Source organism: Enhydra lutris, unplaced genomic scaffold (assembly GCF_002288905.1).
Source record: "Enhydra lutris kenyoni isolate GAN:26980312 unplaced genomic scaffold, ASM228890v2 scaffoldscaffold3, whole genome shotgun sequence".
In the NCBI taxonomy this organism is placed as follows: Eukaryota; Metazoa; Chordata; class Mammalia; order Carnivora; family Mustelidae; genus Enhydra; species Enhydra lutris.
Genome location: NW_019154087.1, coordinates 17656097 through 17683989, shown reverse-complemented (window position 1 = coordinate 17683989; position 27893 = coordinate 17656097). Strand labels below are relative to the sequence as shown.

Sequence of the window (27893 nt, the reverse complement as noted above, 5' to 3'; positions counted from 1 at the left end):
CCATACATATTAGTCACCTTTACATATTATTTTATACTTCAACCTGTATCCTTTATAGGAACTATAAAAAATACAACCTGTGAAAACTCACAAATTATATTTAACATTTAAAAATGATCCAGCATCTGAAAGTCATTAATGATTTTAGGAGCACCTGTTTAAGTTTAACTTACCTTTACTCCATCTGGTTTCTTCAACAAACTCTTGGCTGCTGCAAAATGAGAGAGTAAAATCATTTCAGTGAGTTACCCACAGAAATCCATGCCAGGCAACAAGCCAGATTATTGTTTCCTTCTACCACCTTTACTGAGTTATGGCCAACATATGCCAAATTATCAAAGTCACACTGATGAGCACGAGTTTACAGGACATTGAAATACAGTATCACTTTTCTTGGTTTTGCCATCGCAAATTTAGCACTAAATTCTTATTTAGTTCACTGCATATAATTGAACACTTTGCCAGTTATGTTACTGGACTTTATTTCACTGTTGGTTGCGAAAAGGATACTGGAACTTTAACTGGACTATGCTTTTGTAATCCAGAAAGTTGCTTTCAGTCTTCAGACATTAGCTGACAGATTGTATTACATGTTCATTCATACCACAAGTATGGTGACCATGTCAGTCCTGCCACTTAAGTCCCTCTTTCTAAAGGTTTGAAATTTATTTGTGAAAATTTGCTCTGACTAAATAACACCCTTTTAAAATATATGTATTTGAAATCAGAGCTTTCATTTTTACAAAAATTGATATTAATTGTATTTAAAATAAAAGGGATATTATTGGTCAAGAGCAAATTTTTAAACAGCATAGGGCCTTTAAAAAAAAAAGGCATGATGTCTTCCTTTATACCTCAAAATCAGAATATAAGGCTTTCATAAGCAAAAGCCTTTTACATCAAAAATTAAAAATCATAAAATTTGAGGTAAGATATAAAACAAAACACAATCTTCAACTAAATTAAAGAACCGCTGAAGTATATGGTCTCATATGAAACTTCAATTTCTCCAAGCACAGCTTTTAGCATTCTTTCTGTTACTGAGCTTCTTGAGTATATCAGAAGGTGAATATAAATAAAAATATACTTAATGAATGGGTACATTCATACACAGTGAACAGATTATGTAACTGCTAATGACAATTAGTACAAGTGTAGAACACTTACGAATATGCAGGACAAAGTATACACCTGTTTCCATTTAATGTTTTATATATATATGTGTGTGTGTGTGCGTGTGTATATATAAAATATATAAATTATATATATGTATGTTTATAATTACTTAGTGTATCCGTATAGACTTTGGCATCTGAAATGGAAATACCTAGCTATAATAGAACTGCATGAACATGTAATTTCCTGACATCCATTTGATTTGGGATATTATTTTGATATCATTTTGGTATAATTTTAAATTTATTTAAAATACAAAATGTTAATTATATTTAGTCTTTAGCAACAAAGCTATTAATTTATTATTAATTGACATTGTAAGAATAGTTGCCTTAGCTATAATACCCTTTGCCTAGAGTTAAAAAGCAATTACTAAGTAAATCCTGTGGCAGTTAATAGGTTAGAAAGCAAACTCAGAATAGTTGAAATTGCAATAGCAAGCAAAGAGAAGACAATGATTCAGGGTAAGCAGGGATTTGGCCTGGGAGATGCAGAAATGTCCCTTTTGGTTACTATTCACCTTACCTCACAAGAAATACATTCCACATAAAGGGAGAAAAGAAAAAAAAAATAAAAACAACTTTATAACCATATACTTATGGACAAATTACTATAAAGAGCATGTTTCCTAATGAAACAGAATGAATAAAATACTCAAAACTAAAATGCAGTATCAAGTACAAGATGTTGTAACTCTTGTTACAAGTTATTCAGTTGGTTTTAAAGTGATGGATTAAAAAAAAAAGTTTGCCTTTCATGTTAAGACATCAGAAACAATATAAAATTCACACATTAGTCATGAGTTTTTAGTTTACACAATGATGAAAAGGAAAATGTGATGTACACAAAAAGCTTCTATACATGAGTGTTTTATATATTTAAGAAGGCCCAGTTTATGCCTAAAAGTGTATTTAAGACTTTAACAAAATACATAATATTAGAGATTTTTTCAAGTTAGTTTATCTTTAACAAAATATGTTAATCATCCTATCTTTTATTAATTCACTAATTTTTGGGCCACAATGAAATATTTATTTGAATATAGTATATATTAGTTAATATTCAATGAGATGATATTGAACTCACCCATATAAATGTCAACTATATTAATCAACTGTTCATAAAACAGGTAACTTGACAAAGGCAGTAACAACGTTTTATTACACCAAACAAACTGGACAAAATACATATATCTGACTAACACAGTTCCTCAATTTGTAGCATTACTCATTGTATTCTCATCTTTGTTGCTGTTTAACAGGTCACTGGAAGCCTTTGGAAAGCCTCCTATAGTTTCACATTATGTATAACTAAATATAATGGGGGACAAAAGCTGACCATTTAATATAGTCAGGAACAGTAATGAAAAATAGGTTGAGAAGGTTAAAGAACACCTGATAAGGTTATGGATTATCACCTGATAGCACTATAATACCCAGGAGTTAAATATGTACAGGGAGAAATCACTGAAGAATAGCTGGATAATTTGATGTCTCAGATCTCTCTTATATAAATAGTAAGCAAAGTAAAGTGGTAGTATTTTTGGCAAATTTTTTGATAATCCTTCCATGTCTCAACAGGCACTTTACCAAATGCAGCTTTCTTGCTGTTTCAGTTCCTCCCCAAACATAAGACTAATTAGCATTTACCAAAATATGATTTTTGGAAACATGGTCCTTTGTGATAATTTATTAAAGAAAGGGGTTCCAAAATTCAAGTAATTTCTGGACATATTTATGTCCATTTTAGAAAGTCACTCCTATAATAAAGAAATGGATTAGTTCTTTTATTTAAAAAATTATTTTTAGCATGGAACCATTTACTTATTTATTTAAATTTTATTTCTTTTCAGTGTTCCAGAATTTATTGTTTATGCACCACACCCCGTGCTCCATGCAATACATACCCTCCATAGTACCCACCACCAGGCTCACCCAACCCCCCACCCCTTCTCCTCCAAAACCCTCAGTTTGTTTCTCAGAGTCCACAGTCTCTCACGGTTTGTCTCCCCCTCCAATTTCCCCCAACTCACTTCTCTACCATGGAATCATTTTGAGGAACATTTATTATCCTGTGATACTACTGTGAGGTAGGGTCCTCTGTCAATTCTTGAATTTAGATACCTTTGAAATATGCAACCATTCTTATAGTGTGCCAAGATACAACTGTACTTTTGAAAGAACTCGGGCCTAAGAGAACTGGGTTCCTCAATAATGGTCTTCTTTTAAAAATCTTGCTTATTGGGATTCCCTATGAGAATGAGACAAACAAAAAAATTTTATTTATAGCTATTAGTTGATGTAATATCAATGAACTAATTCTAGGTTTGAAATGTTGAGCTTTAAAAGGAGGAAGTACATATTTCAACTTATGTGTACCCCAGCTAGGAGACAGGTGAGTTTCACAGGCTGCATGGCACTGACCAGGGGAGGGACTGCTTGAGAGCTCTCGTGAAGAGTGTAGTCACATGCCTAATGTCTCTGTGGAGATTGTACCCAGGCGGATTCCTAATGACAGGCACTGTGTGGAAAGAATCCATGCCATATATTTGCTATCCCTAAACAACAGTGTTTTTCTATTACTAGGTTTTTCTTTAATTCTAAGATGACTACTAAAAAAGAGAGCAGTGAATAAGGAGAATTCTTAATACATGTACCTGAAAAATTCCTTGTAGCCAGCATAGTTGTCAAGATGGCACCCTGTCAGAAAAATAAAGAATATGAAATTAATGTTACTTAAGCCAATCTTTGTCCTGATAAATAAACAGTCTTTGATAACATATCTTCTCCTAGCCTTACTTTCAGCTGGGAGATTTTTATTTGTCTGTTTTTGGTTTTTGTTTCCTGAGAGCAGCAGGTTTATATCTTACATAATGCTGGGGCTGCCCTCATATGTGTGGCCAGATTCCAATTACCAAGTTGTACAGTTGTTTTCCTCCAAAGGGAGGAACCACAGCACACACTACACAGAGATCCTAACTCTTCACTGTAGACTTACTTTCAGTGTGCTATTCCATTTTCTGAAGAGCCAGAAGAAGAGGGACTACTGAAGTCTGCACATTTAAAAGTCTTGCTGAAAAGTTATTTTTTCATAGAGAATCTCATTTCTCACTCTGCCACGTCTACCTCCCCACAAAAATGTAAAATTACTTACCTTTAGCTTTCTTCTAGCATTAAATTTCTTCAAGCAGTCTACAGTCTCCTGTCTGTGCATCATGGAAGCAACAGTAGAACGTTGCTGGAAGAGGAAGAAAGGAAACTTAGGATATTTAAAACATACTAAGTATTACATTATCTCAACTTCATCAAATCTGCATTAAGGGTGCCTGAACCTATATGATGAACTTGTAATTATTTACTTGCAAAAAAAGTTCCCTAATAATGGATGACTAGTTTTGCCAAGACTATTTTTGCAACATTTATCTATAGAAAGTATAGAAATGAGTATCAATAGTTCCCCAAATCACCTTTATTTCAATGTCTTTAATTATATTTCTATTGTATTGTCTTTCATTTACTTAGGACCATATTTACTGCCCTAACATTTGACACTTAACCCTAGAAATGTACTGAAATCTCTACATTTCTTCCAAATTTCAGTTTTCCTTGGCACATCTAAAGTATATTCAGGCTACTATGGCCATTCTTTCTTGCTAGTATAACTTTACTACACGCTTCTAAACCTTATTTTTTCCCCACTAAAACTGTTTAATGATAAATAATTGAACTTTGTCCAATATTCTCTACTAGGATATAGTTAATCTTGGTGTCATTTCCTTGACCTTTGTTCATGAGTATTATCAATAACTGGTAGGGGAAATACTCATTCCTTGTATTATTGTAGGCAATATTCATCAATCTATGTAAATTAGATTTTGTTATCCCAAAGAGCAACCATCATTACAAATTTATTTTCTTAAACACCTTGAGTGACATAGTCATTCATTTTTAGTTTCATCTTGTTCTGCAAAAATTATCTTAAATCCATGAAAACAATTTTAAGAGGAATTTATTTTTAATTTTTCTCCTAAGGTCTTTACAGAATTGTCACTTACACAGATCCATGGATGTTTCAGTGCCTCGGAGGCTGTGATACGCTTGGCAGGGTTGATAGTAAGCATTTTATTGATTAGGTCTTTGGCTTCAGGAGTCACTGTGTCCCACTCTGGTGATGGAAACTTAAAATATACAAATTTATAAAGAGTTTAAAAAATAGATACACTCAGTCAAAGAGGGAAGAACCAAGCAAACTAATCATTTCCTTAAGTAGTGAATTTCTTCATACATTTACTTTTTGTAGAAGTTAAGTTAGATCTACAGATAGATAAACTGATATATAGCAGTATATATCCCCTCTGTCTCTATTTACATAAAGAAAAATAACCAATAAGGGCTAAATATCTATTCTAAATTGCATATTATACCTAGTAATACACTTTAAAATTTAGAAAAATAAACTTAAGAATCTTCTAGTCCTCTCAAGGCATCCTTATTTGGTTTGAAAATAAAATTTTATGCAATCTTATAATTATTTGCAAACATCAATAAAGCTGACAGGCTGTCACATGTATTGATGTCATCATGCTATTACACCAAGATTCAAAAGGAGGTATCACCAAAAAAAAAAAAAAAGCGGTATTACATACTTTCATAACTCATGAGCAGGAATAGTAGAGATAATAACACAGCTTCCATTACCTGTGCCCAAACTGACCTACTATTTGTGGCTATTTGTAATATAGTACTGGAAGAAATCTCAGCCTATAAGAACCTTAGCAGGACTCCATTTTAACATCTCAGAAAGGTTAATCTGCCTGATTACAAATTTCATCAAAAAACAAAGTTCTTAAAAGGAACCAGTATTCATAACTTCTCTTAGTAATCCATCTGTGCACGAATAACTATACAATAAACTATTTACTCTAAGTTTCTTCATTTAAAATTTGTGTAGATAAAAATGCAACCTTGTTTTCACATAATTTATTAGTAGAAATACTACTCTTGTTAGGTTCAGAAAAATTTACATCACATTAGTTTCTAAGCAACAGACAGAATATCCGGTCCTTTTCTCAGTTCATGAATTGCTATAGATAATCTTGGAACAAATGCCACTGTCACTGTATCATGGACTTTAGTTCACTTTTAGTAGTTATAAAATGGGTACTTTGTGACCCATTGGCAAAATGAAATAAGAAATGATAGTGACTCTTTAATACTTCAAATTTTACCAGTTTAACAACTGTCATTTTAATTCCAAATGTTATTATGGGAAGCTGTAAAAACTTGTTAATGATTAGGAGCTACTGAAGAAATATTCAAGGCCACTCCTTCATGGTGTACAGATCTTCCGACAGCAAATTGGGAGCTGGTTCAGCCTGAATAAAGGTGCACCTTTTTCTCATTTTTAAAATTTTAACAAAGTCCCTCCTTCACATTGATCAAACAGTGCACCTGCATAGCTGTATCTTCCCAGGGGGTGCCTAGTTGTAGTCTGTAAAAATGATGAATGTGCTAGCTATGGCCACATAAATCATAATTTGGTCCAATTATTAGTCTGACTAGAATGGAATACTTCAAAATTAAAAGAATATACATTTTAAATTCTTACATTACACACATCCATATGTAGAACATTTATTTTTTTATTGTGTTATGTTAGTCACCATACAGTACATGTCATTAGTTTTTGATGTAGTGTTCCAAGATTCATTGTTTACATATAACACCCAGTGCTCCATGCAATAAAGAAATGACATGCTGAGTTCATGTGGCCTGATACAATATAATACAGACTTTTTAAAAACTCCTTTCACTTCCACATTGAGCTTTTAACTTGGGCACAGCAGGACAGACCAATAATGCCTACTTCTTTTAGTAACCCCATTTAATAATAAATGGAAAGCATCTCCAGACTTTGAACTCTAATTTTCAGAGGGCTGACTAAGTGAGGTATACCCAGAGGTAGTGGTAAATTATATTTACAGATATATTTGTCAAAGGAGAGAAAATTATATCAATGAACACAAAGTTAAGCCCTAAAGAGAAAATTTATAAGGCCTTACTTTTTAGATTTAGGACTTAATTCATATTCATACTTTCATATATTCTTAACTGCAAATTAAATGTATTAGAACGGTGATTTTCAAACATTTTAAAATTATGAAACCCATTTTTCAAATGAAAACTTGCACAGATGCCCATTATAGAAACAGGACAAAAAAAGTCAAGCTAACGCAATGGAACAATGTTCTATTTGATACATGGATCACTGCAAAGTACTACTGATATACTATTTAAAATTATGTGATAAACATTTGGGAATATAATTCAACTTAACAAGCAGTAATCATTTCTAAAGCAAAAATCTTTAAATTTTTCTATGTTTTAAAATGCACTCAGATCCCAAAATTTTTACAAGCAAGGTCCTCTTCCTTAGAGACTTCCAACTGTATTTCTTTCCATCCTAGGAGATAGTGAACTAAAAGGAAATATAAACTGAATACATATGCTACATTCCTTACTCTTTATCTCCCTTTCCCTAGGAGAGAGAAAAAAAAGTAAGAGAAACAGTTGAAAATTATAGTTAAACCTGTAATGAAAAAATCTGGTTCTTGGTCAAAAGACAAAACACAAACACTCATCTACAGCCATATGAACATTTATTACATACATCATAAGCTCCAGCCTTAATCTGCTGATACAGTCTGTGTTGATCTTCATCCCAGAAGGGTGGATATCCCACCAGGAGGATATAGAGAATGACACCTGGACAGAATGAGCATATTAACATAATGTTTAATCATTCAGGCAACGATAAGTTAAATGTTGCAGATTCACAATGACTCTAAGCCACACCCATCCAAAGAGAGGAAACACGGTATTTGGAAAACTTTCCAAAGACATTCTCTGATCTAATCTGAAGCATTCGTTGGAGGGTGAATACTCCTGTTCTTATGCTCAAGAACTCTGATAATATGTGGCAGTTTAAAACATAAACCAAAGAATTCTATGTACACTTGAAAAGAATGTGCTCTTCAGTTGCTTTTGGATGGAAATTACATATATTTCTGTTATGTGCATCTGGCCTAATGGGTCATACTATCTAATTTCCTTATTAATTTAAGGACCAAAGAATCCTGAAGAGGCATAGCAGGTCAATACCTAAAGATGAAACTCACCTGTCATCGGGATGACATATTCTTTGTGTCCCTGAACAAGACTTGTTTTGTGGCCTAATATATGATCTTTCCTGAAAAAGGTTACTTGTGCATTCAAGAAGAATGTGTATTCTATTGCTTTTGGATAGAATATTCTGTAATTATCTGTTAAGTTCATCCAGTCTAACGTGTTTAAGGTGAATATTTCCTTACTGATTTTCAGTCTGGATGATCTATCCATTGATGTAAATGGGGTATTAAAAACCCCTACTGCTACTGTAATGCTATCTATTTCTCCCTTTAAGGTCTGTTAAAATTTATTTATTTAGATGCTCCTATATTGGGTATATAAATATATACAAATGTTATATCCTCTTATTGGATTGACCTCTTTATCATTATGTAATGCTTATTTTTGTCTCTTATTACAGCCTTCATTTTAAAGCCTGTTTTGTCTGATACAAGTATAGTTACTCCAGCTTTCTTTAGGTTTCCATTTGCTGAAATAGTTTTTCCCATCCCTTCACTTTAAGTCTATGTGTCCTTAGATCTGAAGCGAGTCTCCTATAGGCAGTGTAAATTTATTTATTTATTTATTTTTTTCCCAATCCAAACAACCACTCTATGTCTTTTGATTAGAGAATTTAATCCATGTGCATTTAAAGTAATTATTGATAGGTATGTATTTTTGTCATTTTGTTAATTGTTTTTGTAGTTCTCTCTGTTCCTTTCTTCTCTTGCTCTCTTCTTTTGTGGTTTGATGACTTTTCTTTGTGGTATACTTATATTCCTTTCTCTTTCTCTCTTCTGTATATATTATAGGTTTTCACCTTGTGGTTATCAGGAGGCTTAACATATAACAAGTTCTAATTATAACAGTCTACTTTTAAGTTGATAACTTAAGTTTGGTCTTATTCTAAAGCTTACATTTTTACTCTTCCCTGTCCCACACTTTTTTTTTAAATTTTATTTATTTATTTGACACAGAGGTCACAAGTAGGCAGAGAGGCAGGCAGAGAGAGAGAGAGGAAACAGGCTCCCCACTGAGCAGAGAGCCAGATGCGGGGCTCAATCCCAGGACCCTGGGATCATGACCTGAGCTGAAGGCAGAGGCCTTAACCCACTGAGCCACCCAGGTGCCCCCCCACACTTTGTTTTTGATGTCACATTTTACTTCTACATCCTTTAGCTAGTTATCACAATCATAGAATTTTTACTAATTTTGTCTTTTAACCCATATACTTTATAATTGATTAATCCACTACCTCTACCATGTATTTACCTTTCCAGTGAGATTTATTCTTCCATATGTTTTCTTGTCACCAATTAGTAACCTCTCTTTTCAGCTTAAAGAAATCCCTTTAACGTTTCTTGTAAGGCTGGTTTAGTTTGATGAACTCCTTTAGTTTTTGTTGTATGGAAAAACTCATGATCTCTCCAATTTTGAATGACTTTGCTGGGTAGAATATTCTTAGTTGGAAGTTTTTTTCCCCTGTCAGCACCTTGAATGTATCATGCCACTCACTCTGGCCTGCAAAGTTTCTGCTGAAACACTTATTTTGGGGGTTCTGTGGTACACAACTATTTGTTTTGTCTTATTGCTTTTACTATTTTCTTATCTTTAACTTCTGACATTTTAATTATAATGTGTCTTGATGTGGGTCTCTTTGATTTCATCTTATTTGGAAACCTTTGGGCTTTGTGGATATGAATGTCTGTTTCCTTCCCCACTTCCTTCCTTATCTTCCTTAAGGAAGTTTCTAGCCATTATTTCTTCAAACATGTTTTTTGCCTCTTTCTCTCCTCCTTGTGGGACCCCATAATGTAAATGTTGGTCTGCTTGATGTTGTCTCATAAGCCCTTTAAGTTATTTTCATTTTTTTTCTTTTCTTTCCTTTTTTTTTTTTTTTTTTTTTTTGCTGCTGTGATTGGCTGAGTTCCACCAGCAGCTTGGATTCATGTTAACTGATCCTTCTACTTCATGCAATGTGTTGTTAAGCCTCACTAGTATGTTTTTCAGTTACTGTATTCTTTGGCTCTGTGATTTCTATTTGGTACTTTCTTTTATTTTCCATTTCCTTGCTGAAGTTCTCACTGTGTTCATCCATTATTTTCCCACATTGGATGAACATCTTTATTAGCATTACTTCGAGCTCTTTATTAGTTAAATTACTTATCGGCATTTTATTAAGGTTTTTTTGGTGAGGTTTTATTTTATATTTCCATTTGGAATATATGCCTCTTTTTTTTTCTTTTCATTTTACTTCAAATGAAAAGTGTTGATCCCTAGCGTAGATAAAACAACAGCCTCTCCTTGTGTAGAAGATGAACCTTGTCTTTCAACTCTGCTATCTCTCAAACCTTTATTAATATTAAAAAAGCCTACTATATTTTTATGAGCCCTCAGTAGGTGAGGATGTCCCAAGACCTGTCAGTGACTGAAAGAGAAGGAGTTCATTACCTAGATTCAGGCTGTATGGAAGCCAGACCCTCAGGTACCAGCTTTAAAAATTATGCAAATATGTCAGTCCTGTGGAACAAGCGTAAGCCCCACTGACCAAGCAATTTGGCGGTCACCTGGGTGACAGTCACAAAAATTGAGGCTCCAGATGACTGTATCATCTCTTTTCTGAGAGATACTGGCAAGCTGGAACAAGGCAGAAGGAGAGGGCCAAGATGGTGTCTACAACCTACATTCCTAGAGAGTAGCTCTTAATCTACTAGATGTGTACCAACCCTGAAGCCTGCTCCTCGGGCCAAAGTTCTAAGACAAGCCAAGAGGCCCCCTTCACAGAAAGACTGGAAGGAGGTATGCCTCAATTTGCTGTCTGTGCAGTATCCTGGGGTGGCAGCCAGCCAAGAATTCTGTCTCCAACTGCCAGTCCTGTGGGTCCCAGGCATGCAAGTCTTCCTGACTAGCCAGGCAATCAAGGGGCATACCCTAGGGGGCAGATGCAAAAACAGGGCAGATGTAAAAACCAGGACACCAGCTGCATGCAAAGCTTCCCTCCAGGAGACACTGGCGCTCTGGAGTGTGGCAGAAGGACAGCATGAAGATAGTGGTGCTCTCTAACATCTCTGGAAAGGATTACAGTCATTCCTTAGATGTGTGTTTAACTTGAAATCTGCTGCTCAGGCTGCACAATGGTTTTTAGTTAATAGGCCCCCTTCACAGAAAGACCAAGCCCCTAGGCCTGTTGCCTCTTGTTGTGCAGTGGGGGTGGTAGCTATTTAAGAACTCTCTCTCCATCAATTACTGTCCTATGGGACCCACAAGCGGAAGCCCCACTGACCAACAGAGCTGGTAATGTGGAGGTGTCGCCTGGCAGCAGGTGCCAGACATGGATATAAGCTCCTCTGGGTGATGATGATAATTACAGTCTTATGAGATGAAGAATACAAAACTCCTTGGCCTCCAGAGCCAGCCAGTCAGGAGGCATCCCCTGGGCAGCAGCCACAAAGATCAGGGCACCAGAAACATGTAAAATCTTCTTTCCTGGTGCTCTGGAGCACAGCAAAGGGAGAGCACGGACACAGCACTTGCCAGAGAATATTCCTAGGTTCCCAGATATGTGTGTTAAGTTAGATGCCTGCCCACAGGCTGATACTGTAACATAAGCAGGTCAACCTCCTTTACTTTATGTCTGGATGCAATCAGGCTGCCTCTGAGCTGGGCCCTAGGGCAGATATGTCCAAGCATCCAGGCCCACTAAGAGCTGTCTTTCAGATCATGATACCCTTGTGCATCTGGGACATGAGTCTTATTGGTTTTCAAAATTAGATGTTTTTGGTGCTCATGTCTCAGGTGCACATCCTAAAAGTTGAAGTGCTGGCTGTGGGGTATGAACCCTCTACTCCTCAAGGAGAAGGCCTGGGTTTTGAGTTTATTCCTCATTGTTGGTCATGGAACCATGGGCAGGGTTTATCGTGAGATTGTGTCCCAGCCTCTCCTATGCACTTCAGTGTGGTTTTCTTTTGCCCAATGTACTCAGCCAGCTTTTAGTTGTTGTTGTTGTTGTTATTAAAGAGGAAATTTTTCCATATGAAGCTGCAGAGTCAGGATATCCATGGGGGGAGGTGAATTTGGGATCTTCTAACCTTGCCATCTTGAACCAATCCCCTTCTACTTTTGAAAAGTTTATTGGCCTGCATGAGGTCTTTAGTTTCCGCCACTACTCTGACCTCTACTGCTTTGTTTGTTTTGCTGTTTCCCTTAAACCATGGAAACAAAGGACAGATGGGTAAGACAGGTAAAACTTTGCCTGGCATGGCCCAAGATTCCTTTTTTTAAACCAGTCTCGATCTCTTGGATTTCTTTAGCTTTTCTTTATTAGGGAGCTCTAGCCGTACTCTTGTCCATCAGACTTGACATCTTTATATCGTAGACAGTATGGCAGCTAAAATGGCTTTTAAAAGGTGGTTTAATCACCCTAGACTATGACAGCCTGTTTCAGGAAGTTCCATTTCAAAGCAGATTCTTAAATTTGTGTGAATCACAACCAGAGTAGAACAATTTAAGTAACAATATATTTAAACATTCTTGAATAAAAAACTTACAAAGCTTTAAAATCAAAACTGAAAAGTATTTTATAGTGGAATTAAAAAGGAAAAAAGACCATGAAAAAAAATTTCAATATATTGCTACCTCATCTTCACAACATAAAAAATATTTTTTCTATATTTCACCACATTATAAACTTAGTGTACATTAATTGAAATTTATTTTTATATTATTTTTACTATCAGATGTAACAGATGCATCTAATGATAAGGATGATGATGAGTATCTGTGTTTGTGGTCCTAGAACACAGGTAGAAGAAAGGCTATACCTAAGTAGTTTTATCCCTCAGCTATGGTTTAGGGGGGTAAAGAAGAAAATTAGCTTTGTAATGGGAATAGCCTACATTAATCTTTTTTATTAACATAAAATGTATTATTAGCCCCAGTGGTACAGGCCTGTGAATTGCCAGGCTTACACATTTCACAGCACTCACCACAGCATATACCCTCCCCAGTGTCCATAATCCAACAACCACCCTCCTCCTACCCCCCCTCCCCCTGGCAACCCTCAGTTTGTTTTGTGAGATTAAGAGTCTCTTATGGTTTGTCTCCCTCCCGATCCCATCTTGTTTCATTTTTTCCTTCCCTACCCCCCCAAACTCCCCACTTTGCCTCTCAAATTCCTCAATCGGGGAGGTCATATGAGAATTGTCTTTCTCTGATTGACTTATTTTGCTCAGCATAATACCCTCCAGTTCCATCCATGTCGTGGCAAATGGCCAGTATTCATTTGTTTTGATGGCTGCATAGTATTCCATTGTATATATATATACCACATCTTCTTTATCCATTCTTCTGTTGATGGACATCTAGGTTCTTTCCATAGTTTGACTACTGTGGACATTGCTGCTATGAACATTCAGGTGCATGTGCTCCTTTGGATCACTACATTTGTATCTATAGGGTAAATACCCAGTAGTGCAATTGATGGATCGTAGGGTAGCTCTATTTTCAACTTTTTGAGGAACCTCCATGCTGTTTTCCAGAGCGGTTGCACCAGCTTGCATTTCCACCAACAGTGCTGGAGGGGTCCCCTTTCTCTGCAACCTCACCAGCATCTGTCATTTCCTGACTTGTTAATTTTAGCCATTCTGACTGGTGTGAAGTGATATCTCATTGTGGTTTTGATTTGTATTTCCCTGATGCCAAGTGACATGGAGCACTTTTATATGTGTCTGCTGGCCATCTGGATATCTTCTCTGCAGAAATGTCTGTTCATGTCCTCTGCCCATTTCTTGATTGGGTTATTTGTTCTCTGGGTGTTGAGTTTGATAAGTTCTTTATAGATGTTGGATATTAGCCCTTTATCTGGTATGTTGTTTGCAAATATCTTCTCCCATTCTGTCAGTTGTCTTTTGGTTTTGTTGACTGTTTCCTTGGCTATGCAAAAGCTTTTGATCTTGATGAAGTCCCAATAGTTCATTTTTGCCCTTGCTTCCCTTGCCTTTGGTGAGGTGTCTAGGAAGAAGTTGCTGCAGCTAAGGTAGAAGAGGTTGCTACCTGTGTTCTCCTCAAGGATTTTGATGCATTCCTTTTTCACATTGAGTTCCTTCATCCATTTTTGAGTCTATTTTTGTGTGTGGTGTAAGGAAACGGTCCAGTTTCATTTTTCTACATGTGGCTGTCCAGTTTTCCCAATACCATTTGTTGAAGAAGCTGTCTTTTTTCCATTGGACATTCTTTCCTGCTTTGTCAAAGATTAGTTGACCATAGAGTTGAGGGTCTATTACTGGGCTCTCTATTCTGTTCCATCGATCTTTGTGTCTGTTTTTGTGCCAGTACCATACTGTCTTGATGATGACAGCTTTGTAATAGAGCTTGAAGTATGGAATTCTGACGCTACCAACTTTGGCTTTCCTTTTCAACATTCCGCTGGCTATTCGAGGTCTTTTCTGGTTCCATATAAATTTTAGGATTATTTGTTCCATTTCTTTGAAAAAAAATTTTGATAGGGATTGCATTAAACATGTAGATTGCTTTCGGTAGCATAGACATTTTCACAATTATTTGTTCTTCCAATCCATGAGCATGGAACATTTTTCCATTTCTTTGTGTCTTCCTCAATTTCTTTCATGAGTACTTTATAGTTTTCTGAGTTCAGATTCTTTGCCTCTTTGGTTAGGTTTATTCCTTGGTGTCTTATGGTTTTGGGTGCAATTGTAAATGGGACTGACTCCTTAATTTCTCTTTCTTCTGTCTTGTTGTTGGTGTATAGAAATTTAACTGATTTCTGTGCATTGATTTTATATCCTGACAGTTTAATGAATTCCTGTACAAGTTCTAGCAGTTTTGGAGTGGAGTCTTTTGGCTTTTCCAAATAAAGTATCATATCATCTGCAAAGAGTGATAGTTTTGACTTCTTCTTTGCTGATTTGGATGCCTTTAATTTCTTTTTGTTGTCTGATTGCTGAGGCTAGGCCTTCTAGTACTATGTTGAATAGCAGTAGTGATAATGGACATCCCAGCCATGTTCCTGACCTTAGCAGAAAAGCTCTCAGTTTTTCTCCATTGAGAATGATATTTGCGGTGGGTTTTTCATGGATGGCTTTGATGGCATTGAGGTATGTACCCTCTATTCCTACACTTTGAAGAGTTTTGATCAGGAAAGGATGCTGTACTTTGTCAAATGTTTTTTCAGCATCTATTGAGAGTATCATATGGTTCTTGTTCTTTCTTTTATTAATGTGTTGTATCACATTGATTGATTTGTGGATGTTGAACCAACCTTGCAGCCCTGGAATAAATCCCACTTGGTTGTGGTGAATAATCCTTTTTATGTACTGTTGGATCCTACTGGCTAGTATTTTGGTGAGAATTTTTGCATCTGTGTTCATCAAGGATATTGGTCTGTAATTCTCCTTTTTGATGGGGTCTTTGTCTTGTTTTGGGATCAAGGTGATGCTGTCCTCATAAAATGAGTTTGGAAGTTTTCCTTCCATTTCTATTTTTTGGAACAGTTTCAGGAGAATAGGAATTAATTCTTTAAATGCTTGGTAGAATTCCCCTGGGAAACCATCTGGCCCTGGGCTCTTGTTTGTTGGGAGATTTTTGATGACTGCTTCAATCACCTTACTGGTTATGGGTCTGTTCAGGTTTTCTATTTCTTCCTGGTTCAGTTTTGGTAGTTTATCTGTCTCTAGGAATGCATCCATTTCTTCCAGATTTTCAAATTTGCTGGTGTATAGTTGCTCATAATATGTTCTCATAATTATATTTCTTTGGTGTTGGTTGTGATCTCTCCTTTTTCATTCATGATTTTATTTATTTGGGTCCTTTCTCTTTTCTTTTTGATAAGTCTGGCCAGGAGTTTATCAATCTTATTAATTCTTTCAAAGAACAAGCTCTTAGTTTAGTTGATTTGTTCTACTATTAGCCTACACTAATTTTTAATTAGACATTGTTCTAATAAACATCTGAGGTATGCTGTTATGTAATTATAAAACAGACTGCCATTGGAGTCATTTAGCATTCTGGTCCTAGGCTGGGTTGCAAGCGTGGCCTGCCTCTGAGGCTTTGTCCTTGTGTGTTACGTCTACAGCCCTGCTGGCCGACACTTGATACAGTCCATCTCTGTGAAAGGGAAGGCCCACTGATGACTGGTTCCTCAAGAACTGTCAGCCACTACACAGATAAATGCCCATAATTTAATTGTTTGATTGAGGAGTTTCTACCAAAAAAAAAAAAAAATTCTACTTTTACTAAAATAATTATACAAATAGAGAAGATTTTAAAATGGGCCAGAAGCTTTAAGTCAAAAACTACACAGGTATTATTAAGTAGACTGATGTTTAATTTCAGTGCCTATTTAAATAAACATTATTTTGTAAGCTTACTTTGATTTATCATTAGATTGGAGTCTTAGGTTTTCCTGAATTATATACTTTTGGAGTCCTGTTTACTGAAAGTTTAGAATAATATGAGAGTCATGCTATAATAGTCAGTTTTATTGTAGGTAACATTTTTCTGAGCAGCTACATGTGCTTTAGTGCATTACCTCATTTACTCCATGTACAATGATGTGTGATAGATAATGTTATTGTCCCCATTTTACAGATGACGAAATGGAGTATGAGAGTTTGTGTGATTTAACTGTTTCAGCCACAAGTAGGCTTGACAAAATTATGTCTTAAAGGTTCCTTGCAGCTACTTTTTCTTCATCTATGAAATTTAACAGGAATGGTTATTTTAAATTTTAAATTGTTTGTGTTTAATTGAGAGGCCTTGACTCTTACTGGTAAGGTTTCAATTTGGTCCTGCCTTAAATGTTTCCTGCAGCCACTTTTTCCTTTAGCTAGGTACTTTAACTTGATTATTTTAAAGTTTTTATTGTCTGAGCATCTTTGCCCCATTAGTAAGGGGCAATTTACATTTTTTTAAATTTATAACTCTAATATTTTACCCTTTTTTAACCTTTTAATTTATATTTTACCTTTTAATTTTATTTAATTTAATATTTTACCTTTTAATTTAAAACTCTAAAATTTACCTTTTTCTCCTAGGTCAGAGAAAAAAATGTAAAAAAAAAAAAAAAACCCTTTTTTTAATTTCCCTATAACTAAGGCAGTAAAATTTTAAAAGTCAATCAAAATCTTCACTTTTATTTATTTATTTATTTATTTATTTATTTATTTATTTTTGCAAGAACACTTCAGGGATGATGACGTAACCTCTAAAGGTTGGATGTTTCTCATGACATTAGTGCCTTTGATGATCGCTACCTAGTAGTTCATTAGGGGTTGCAAAATAATGATATTGTAATTCTATTATACCTTCTTTAGTCTGAGAACAACTTATTTAATCAATTAATTCATTATCCTGTCTTACAGGTCATACAGGAAAGGGAGAGTAACAGATTTTTTTTTTCCTTTTGCTAATCAGTTTTCGAAATGACACATTGCTTCCTCATTAACTAATCCCCTAAGCCAAAGGTTAAGATTGCTATTGTATTTTGATTATCATCATGAATGCAGAGATTTAAATTCATTTGATGTGTTTTAATCCATTACTGTTATTTTTCTCATTTATGCTCTAATTGTCCCATCATTAGCCAGAAGAAGCCTCTTCAAGTTGGGTCCTGAGTCCTGTTAATATCTACGTAGAGATCATCAAAGGTCACTAACATCATGAGAAACATCCAACCTTTGGAGGTTATATTGTTCCTGAAGTGTTCTTGCCAGGAAAAAAAAAAGGCTGGGGCTTTTAACAGTTTTCTTTGTTATAACAAGGTACACCTGTATATACTTGTGCTCCTGATCCATCCTTGCAATAAGCCACTTCTACAAGGAATCCTGGTTGCTTATAGTGGCAAACATTATGTAGAGGCCAATATCAGGTACTCTATAGGAGTGCTCTGTGGGAACTGCAGGTTTTTTCAACAAACAGAGAAATAGGAAGGAAAGTAAGGAGAGGGAGAGAGAGAGAGAAGCAGGAACTACAAATTAAAAGAGACCTAAGAGACGAAAATAATAACAAAACTAAGGGATAAGAGAGCAAATCCCCCCCTCCACTAGAAGATATTTGAAGGTTTTAAGTAGTTATTATATTAAATTTTGAAGTGTTGCTATCATTGTCAGTCTTTAAAAAAAAACTCCTTTAGAGGTAAACATTACAGTGTGTATAGATGTATTGATATTATGTTTGGATTTGACTAAAATAATCTGGGGGATGAGGAATGAATAGGATGGTATAGATGAGATAAGATAGCCATCAGTTCATTATATTATTCTATCCACTTTTGTATGCTTCAAAATTTCCAAAACAAAAAGTTTAAAAAACTATTTTGACATAGTCAGCTTCATGTAACATTTAAAAATGGAAGTTAAAATTAGTTTTAACTGTCATATATGCATATTTGTGCTTGGGTGATGCTAGAGATACTTGATTAATAAGAGGTGAGAAGCACTGATTACTGATTAGGTAGAAAGATTACATTATCAAGAACATTCAAAAATGATTTTAATAAAAGTTAGAGTTAGAAACATGATTAAACTTATAATCACATTAATGATTAAAGCATTCTAATGACTGCTCTGATGAAAGGAGAAAGAAAGAAGCAATGTTGAGAAACTCAGAGTTCCGTGGGAAGTTAATGGAACAATCTAACAAGACACGCACTTAATGCTCTCAGTCAATAAAGGGCATACTATGAGTGGAGTTTGGAAATGCATAATTAACTATATGAGGAATAGGTATGGGTCTCTTTTATAGTGTAATACCTTATGCAAAAAAAAATCATACAATTCAAATAGGAAATGTTTAATTAACTCTGACCTACAGGGCCAATGATCAGTAGAAGAAAGATCTAGACGATCAATGTCAGTAAGATAGAAAGTTATTTTCCAGATGATGGAAACTATGCCATTTAATAGGGGTGGCAAACTGACATTTCTTTCAGCATCAGACAGAAATGAATGCCTGAGCCTGCACTGTGTATGGGGGCCAGGGGTACTGGTAGCCAGGGGAGAGCACGTGTCTATTATCTGACAGGTATAGCTGCTATTTAAGAACAAAAGCACTTTGTTATTAGTTCTTTTGATTACTTTAGAGAAGCCAGAAACTGGTAGTTTTACAAAAAATCTCCTGATAATAAACTATAAATATAAAAATAAATGTCAACACTTCCCAAAGTGAAAGGCCCACTAGTCTTGCCAACCTATCTGTAAATCACCTGTTTGCTACCTCTGCTATATTGTGCAAGAATCCTAAAATATGCTGCCCTAAAGAAATCTGCAACTAGTTAGGGTAATGCTGTTCAACGTTGGTGTGCATGAGGATTACCTAGCAAGCCTGATCAAATGGAAATTCTTTGGCATCACCATAGAGAATCTTATTTAAGATTCATGAAAAGTCATGATCGTTCTGTGATAGTTACTAATTCATTATCACTCATAACTGTTCTGAGTGATATCTAATTCAGAGAGAGACATAGTTAAGACAAAGGTGAGTGTGTGTGTGTGTGTGTGTGTGTGTTGGCTATGTTTATGTGGGCTTACATTTATTATTTTTTGAGCTAAGGTGTAGAAGAAAGTTTTGTTAAAATCCAGTGATTCAGTGACATCTATAAAGAACATTTGCTCATTCCACTGGGGAATAATGGAAACAGCTATATATGCAAGAAAGCCATCAAAATCAATTTACTGTTGTTAATTGTACAACACACAGATATGTTCTTGCTTCATCAATGTCTATTATTTGGCCTAGTTGCTTTCAAAGACTGAGTAAAGGTCAGATTACATTCCATGTGAGGTCTCAAAAGCAAGGTAATGCTGGTAAAGTATTTGGAATTTCTTAGATACCAATATTTGCATATTTCTAATAAAGATAATGTACAGACTTCTTTTAGCCATTATACCAACAGTGTGCTTCACTCTGCTCTATGTCAACTGCTAAAAAGACAATCTGCTGTGGTGAGCGTTCACAGCTTAATTCACAGAAGATGAGCTGCCATTCTGCTAAGTGTCTTATTCTGTATTTCTTTTGTTATCTGGGCATTGTCATTTCCTATCACACTACCCAATGTCTAGACTTGAAAAGAAGTATTCAGTAGGCAAGAGCCGGTGCTGATGAATGGCCAAAAAAGAGTTTCTCTCAAGATGTGCCATTACTTAAAACAATCTAATGATGTGTACATTACCTTGGTGGTTCTGTGAAGAAGGGTGGATTGTCTTAGAAATAAAGAGAATTTAATGTAAATACAATAAAATGGTAAAACAATATTCCAAACCCACTGCAGGGATCCAGGAATGTAACAAAAAGTAGAAGACTCTATTATGATGTTCGTGGAAGGCAGACCATTTCCCCCAAATATGTGATAGTGGAATATCTAAGGCATTTCTGTAGTTACCTGTGTGATCCCAAATGCATTTCAAGGCACACAATTTTTAAAAAGTCACAATCTCTAAGGAAAATGAGAACTGTTAGGAAATATATACTCTAAATGGAGCATGGTTTGTCACAAAGGGAGTTGGCTGTTTGTAGAAAATTTTGGGAAGAAAGCAAAGGTAAGAATAGAACTGAGCAAAGTGAGGGGATTCTGAGTGGCTGTCAGTTAAGCATCCAACTCTTGGCTTTGGTTCCGGTCATGATCTCAGGGTTGTGAGCCCCACATCAGGCTCAATGCAGAGTCTGCTTGAGATTCTCCCTCTCCATCTGCCTCTATCCCCGCTCTCTGTCTCTTTCCCTCTCTCTCTCTGAAATAAATAAAAAAAATTTTGGGGGAAAAAAAAAAAGAACTTAGCAAAGTGAAAGGTGGCTCTTCCCATGGCAAAACTGAGGTTGAAATCTGGGAGATGCCTTATGGCTCTAAGTTTCTAGAGTCATCATGAGACCTGTATGTGTTTGCACATGTGCCTGCGGGTATACATGTGCTATCTACTATTTCCTCACAGTTCTTAAGAATGTTCTACAGCTTAGACAATAAGGAGGGAAGAAACTCTTTGCCCATCTTTTTTCCCTCTTCCAGCCAAGAGAGTTAGAGCTTCTACCCTGTAAGTTACCTCACATTTTACAGATATGAAATCCTATTATAAAATATACCATTATTTTAAAATGTTAGCTATACAAACAATGCACTCAAACAAAAAATCCAAAAGCCAAGTATACTCGAATTTACCAAAGTAATACAAAATTGAGCATAGTGTGTTTAATGAGTCTAAGACAGTGAGCTGAAACTCTGATGATATGTCAGCTTTTAAAAATGCAACTGCCTGTACTCAGCTCAGACCCACTAAAGCAGAGAGCCCATGCAGGGGCTGGACATTTTTATATGTATATATAACTGATTCTGCTCCATAGAAGAAACCCTAATACAAAATACCAGTTTTGGAGGGTTTCTTTTAAATAATCTGTTATTCTTCAGTACCAATAAAATTGATATATTATGAAAAAAATGTTTCTAATGAAAGAATTAAATGGTTTATTTGGAGTATCTGAATGAATGAAATATGATTCAGGAGCTGTGAAACTGGTCCACAATAACACATTTGGAGAATCAAAGGCATGCAAGAGAAGAACTGACACGAGAAGAAAGCAATGAGAGAGGCAGACAGTTGGTATTCAGGTAACCAGGTCAAGTTCTAATATTCAACTGATGATCCAAACAATAATGCTGGATCATCTAATAAAATGTGTATCTCTCACATGGCTACGTATCAGTTATCTAGGAACTTCATTTTTAAAGAAATACTTTCTTACTTTCCATTTCCCACAAGGAAGCTGAGATACCAGGCCTACTTAAAATTGGTGCCAGGTCCTACAGCAAGAGCACTGAAGAGCTGGGTGAGGGTTCTCAACCCCTGCACATACCACCTCCTGCCCCTGAAGCAGGTGGGCAGGAGGAGGAGAAAGAGGAAAAGAAGAAGGGATGAAGAAAAAGAGAGATAGGAGGAGGCTAGAGGTGACCTTCGATGAAGGCAGCAAGGAAAGCCTCGTGAGTGGCCTGCCTCAGCTACTGACCAGTCTCTACCACACGAACCCACTAGTATTCAGGGTCTGAGCACAGCACACCAGCTACACTGCCCTCAGCTGTATGTATCCTCTGGAAAACCCATCTGTGTCTGCCTACCTCTCAGCATGCTCTTTGCTGCTTTTCAGATTCATCAGCAAAGACAGATCTGTGATGAGATCTGATCTGTTGCAAGGGAAACATGTGAGTTATTTGCCATTAGCATTTAGATTGGAGCAAGGACATTCTGTGACAGTGCTCTAACTCAAAGGCATAGAGTTCATGCTTAGAAGATCTCAGATAGGGAAGAGGAAGTCAGAGCTTGGGGCACACCTACAACCTTACTCTTTAATTTATCCAAATTTTTAGAGTAATAGCTGTTGGCATTTTAAATTTCTTTACAAACTACAAAATGTCTTTGTTTGAACCCCATACAATCAATCCCTATGAGGGTAATATTTTCCTGTTTTACAAGTGAAGAAACCAACTCTAAGATACTAGAGATAAGGTTTGTAGGTGTAAAGCAAAGACTTGAATGCAGGTGTTGTGACTCCTCCCATAACTGCTTTCCTAGGCACGGAGGTAAGCCTAGAGGCCCAACATGCATCCAGTTTAAGATTGCTAATAAGATAAAGCTGACAAGAAATACAGGGTGGTTAGATATAGGTTAGGGATAACCCATCACTACGAAGTAGAGGTAATGAATTTATTATTATTTTTTCAGTAAAACCAAATCTAAAAAGTTACTTTCAGAATCAAAGTCTTTTCTTTTCTTTCCTTTTCTTTGTGAAACCAACTCATTGCAGGCTTACTGACAGACACCAAAGGCAACAAGGTCTGTCTGCAGCACATTAAAACCAAAACTATTTACAGACTTGTGGTGATGATACAGTGTCAGGAACCTAGAGGACTAGTTTGTGTCAATAATCCCAGTTGAAAAGTCTTTCAGAGCATCCTATAGTATCCCTTTTATTTCAGTTTTTCATCTATTTGCTGTATATGTTAACCCACAGAAATTTCGTTGAAAAACTGTGGTGGGAATCCTCCACATTATTATGTCTTGGAACCTGCACAGGATACTTATTTGATTGGAGTTGGTTGCTAAAGGCCTAAATCAGAGTTCAGTCCATAGGACAGACCAGTGTCATTCTTTTCCAAGATCCACTTTTTTCTCTTACTTCCTGCCAAACATGTGGTGCAAACATAGCATTTGTGGTAAGGGCTGCTTGAATGAGGTGGGACAATGGCAGCGTAAATGCACAGCCGCCCCTGGGGACACTCTGTGTCCCTGGTCTCAAAGTGCTCCCTCACCCTGGAAGCACTAATATTGTCTGGGAACTTGAGAAAAAAACACAGATGCTCCTACCCTAGACCTACTCAGTCCAAAGTAGTAATCTGTGCTTTAGCCAGCCCTCCACTGTGACTTGTTGTAGGCTGAGGTTTGAGTACTACTGCTCTAAGTTGGTCACAAGAGAGCATTAACTTCATATTTGAAAAATACTCTTTGCAACTATACTGGTTATTGCAAAATTTGCATGGAAATATGATTCCTTACCGCATGCCCACATATCCACTGGCTTTCCATAAGGATCTTTACGTAAAACTTCTGGAGAAAGATATCCAGGTGTGCCAGCAAAACCTAGGGAAAACGGAAGTTAATGAGTCAAAGCTGACTGGACAAAACCAATGTGAAACGGGAAACTAAGGAAGAAAACATTTTTGAGACTTTTAAATAGGATGATTTGTTTGCCAAAATAAAATGAGGCCTAAAATAATATACAATAGTTTCTCTCTATAGCAGTATCAACACTAATCTGCTTTGTAGCTTATTAGGGAAAAAAAAATGCATTTTTTCCCCAGATAAGGGGAAGGCTACTCTATTGTGCTATATAGTCAGCATGTATACTTAAGTCTATTTGGTTAGCAGTTCTTATTCTCACTTATTTATGCAAGATTTGAAACTAAACCTGTGAAGGGGATCAGAACACACTACCCCAAAATACGCCACCGTGGTATACTGATTATTTTTAGCTGAAGTCAACTGAGAATCAGTAGATGTATGACAGGCTTTTTAATCTCCTTTCTACCTAAAAGTAGGGCATGCATTTCTTGTGGAAAGGTGCCCTCCCTGTACAGGAAGAGGAGAATATTCCTGGGATGGGAGTTGGTGCCAAGATGGATATGTACTAACCAACCTTACTAAAATAACCTTGATCTTCCATTAGTTTTCCTATGTGTTTCCTCATTATTTCCCCCACAATTTAATATCCCGAATCAAAACCCCTTTTTCCTTAGTCGTATCAAATCTCCACAATTTATCACTTCATTAAAATGGGATATATGTCCCTTGGTCCGGCCTTTCTTTAAGGTCTTCATTTATTTTCTAGAAAGGCCTCTGTGTGTACGTAAAAGTTAAAATATTAACATCAAAAAAATTGTATGCTTTTCTCCTGTTCATCAGTCTTTTGTCAGTTAGACTCACAACCCTAAGCCACAGACCTAAGAGGGGAGAGAAAAAGTCCTTCCTCCCCTATACCTGACAAGAAATAGGGAGAAATTTGAAGACAGGATTAGAACTCTGCAAGGGATGATAGTTTTCATGATACTGACATAATTTTTTATGAGAAGCATTCACCTACAAAACAAAAGAACCAAAAAGATAGATCCTAAGTAAGTATTTTTGAAAGTCAGGTAGTCTATGTGGTGGGGATGGGGCTGAGAGTAACCGAAGAATTCACCAGGAGAAGAAATAAGTCCTAAATATATCAAAGAGATCTCTTTGTACTAATAAATAGTGTGTACTTATTATCACTGTCAACTAAAGAGAAGACTCAGGAACATTTGGATGAATCACTACTGAACAAGTACCAACTAGAATTTAGAGAGAGAGATGTGGTAGGAGAAATTAGATGGCAAAATAAAGTTTCATTATTATATAAATCAGTATAAATTCCAATAAGGTATGCTTAAATAACAATCAATTTAGAGCTAGAACCTAGAGTGACATTTTCCTTATTTCTGAAAATAATAGCTTTCAAATAAAAATAGGTACTTTTAAAAGGACTTGAAATAACCACCTGGAAGTTTTATTTAAAGGCACACCTAAAACCTGGAAACATTTCTTTACAAGGATATGTAATCAGGAATTCCTCTGACCACAAATCACTGAAGAAGCTCATTTTATATTTACTGGGATTCAAAGTGCCCAAGAAAGGAGCCTTTTCTTCCCATTTTCAAACTTATTAAGTACAATGTGCAGACAGATATAAAAATATGTATGTGTCTATATAGATAGATAGATAGATAGATAGAAAAAATAGCATGGTTATTCCTCTGAACAAAATTCCCTTGGAAAGTAAGACAAAGGATTGTGGATTTTAACCCCTAGGTCCCTTTATTACTATTCCTTTCCTTTGTTATAGTGGAAGATGGAGTGGACAGTAAGAAGGGACCCCAAGAAAAGATGCCTGTATTGTAGTTTAAGCTTCACATGGACCATAGTGGATTTACCCCTATTCTCAAACCTTACTTAAAGGAAGCATTTACTTGACAGTTGTGAGGTGAAAGAATTCCTAATAATCATGGTGGTTCCATTACCTAAACTTTGAGGATGACATCAAGGAGTGATGTGAAGTCAGCTAATTCCAAGGTAAGGATGGGCATGAGAGTTCTAAATAGCTACTGGTATGCCACACCTGCCCTCATTCCAACAGTCCCTTTCCAACTCCTCCCAGGTTGAGACACAGACAAAGGAACTCAATGAGACACCAATGCCAAACTCCAGATTAAAGACCATGTTTCTAGCCTACACTTTAAGACCCTTTATTTCCTGGTTTCCCCTTCAGTCATTCAGCATGATTTCTTTCTAGTCCTGAGAATTTGACCTGATTAATCTATTTAAGGTCTCTTGAAAACAGACTGTTCATTCTTGCACTTGATGTTACTTTTTCTGTTCCTTGAAGCCTCAATTTCTATCTCTACCTTTTCTTTAACAGAGTGGGCTCTAAATTATTTCCATTTAGAGATCTCCTTAACTAACTACAATTCTCAGTGGTCCTTCCTTACTCTGAATTTTTACCACCTTTTCATATACAATCTATAATCTCCTTTCTAGAATTAGTAAACCTTAATATACGTCTTAAATATCTTAATAGAATACATTTCCTGGCGGGGGGGGGGATGTTAATGATATTTCATCTAGAGAGAAAAGAAGCCACTGTGTGACTAAGAAATGAAAAGATAATTTTAAACTTAAATTATTACAAACCTTCTCTGGAGACTAAAATGCTAACAGAACACCACAATGTTCATTCTTATTTAATGTAATTATCATTTGAACAGTCAGTGGGGTCCAGTACTCCTAAGAGTACTGAGGTATACTCTAAATGGATAAACATTAATGAACTGTGTACTGTACAATGTGTTCTCACGAACACCAAAATACTGAGGGTAAGACAGAGAAAGTCTTTTCTAGCAGGAGATTAAACTCATAAGAATCTCATTTATCATGATAAATGCTATTAACAGGGAAATTAATGAGAGCTTACCTTCTTTACAGATAATGTGTTTCTCACTCTGAAAAACCAATAGGAATATCAGAGCAGACCAAAAACAAAACATACTTACTGTTGGCAATGTATCCACTGCCTTAAGAAAACTCAAACTTTAAAAAGAGACATAATAGTAATCAAGCAAAACAATTATTCCATGAAGGAAGATGGTGGTAGTTACCTTTTTTCCTAGTAGCAACAAAGAACTAGAAATATACTGCAAACACCACTTCTAATCCCACAGGAAAAATGGGCTGTATTTGGATATTTCTCTTTGGTAAATTTTCTAGCCATCTTAACAAGTGTAGTGACACAGGGTGTTACTCCTAGCATTTCTGGCTAGTAATCAAATAGATCAGTGCTAGGAAGACAAAAGAAATTATCATGAGAAAAAGATTTAGGCTTAAAAATGAGAAAAAAAAAACAATAAATAGCTGCTATAAGCCTTGTGTAGTTTTATTTTTCTCATTTGTAGTAGAACTCTTATATGTATTGAAATAAAATTGGCTCAGGTCATAATCTCAGGGTCCTGGGATTGAGCCCCGCATCAGGCTTTCTGCTTAGCGGGGAGCCTGCTCCCCCCCCACCCCGTCTGCCTCTCTGCCTACTTGTGATCTCTCTCTCTGTTGAATAAATAAAATCTTTAAAATAAATAAATTAAAATAAAATAAAATAAAATTGAGCAAAAGCCTGAAATTCTGGCATTACATATAATGAAAGAGTTCTGCTCTTCTCTTAACATTAAATTACTTTATAAAAATAAAAAGGTTTGCCTCCCCATCACTGATAATACATTTTAAAAGACAAAATTAATCAGTCACAGATGATGGGCATTAAAGAGGGAACGTGATGTAATGAGCACTGGGTTTTACATGCAACTGATGAATCACTACATTCTACCTTTGAAACAAGTAATACATTATATGTTAACTAACTTTAATTTAGATAAAAAATAATCAAATACATGAGACTATGATGGTAGATAATATTGAATAAATATCATATCAA

General features: G+C 35.9%; 1 protein-coding gene across 15 annotated transcripts in view; it reads right to left on the bottom strand.

Annotated features, from left to right (window-relative positions):
• LOC111153485 (calcium/calmodulin dependent protein kinase II delta) overlaps positions 1-27893 on the bottom strand; it is a 326696-nt gene that overhangs the window by 45588 nt on the left and 253215 nt on the right. For 10 of the 15 annotated variants that reach the window (XM_022512565.1, XM_022512533.1, XM_022512557.1 and 7 more), the window contains exons 8-13: positions 23891-23974; positions 7846-7940; positions 5231-5353; positions 4330-4413; positions 3833-3875; positions 174-211 (exon numbers count right to left, since the gene is read on the bottom strand). In XM_022512565.1, the coding sequence (XP_022368273.1) occupies positions 174-211; positions 3833-3875; positions 4330-4413; positions 5231-5353; positions 7846-7940; positions 23891-23974 (467 nt within the window). The remainder of the gene's footprint in view (positions 1-173; positions 212-3832; positions 3876-4329; positions 4414-5230; positions 5354-7845; positions 7941-23890; positions 23975-27893) is intronic. The other 5 variants (XM_022512574.1, XM_022512581.1, XM_022512600.1 and 2 more) reach the window with 2 other exon arrangements.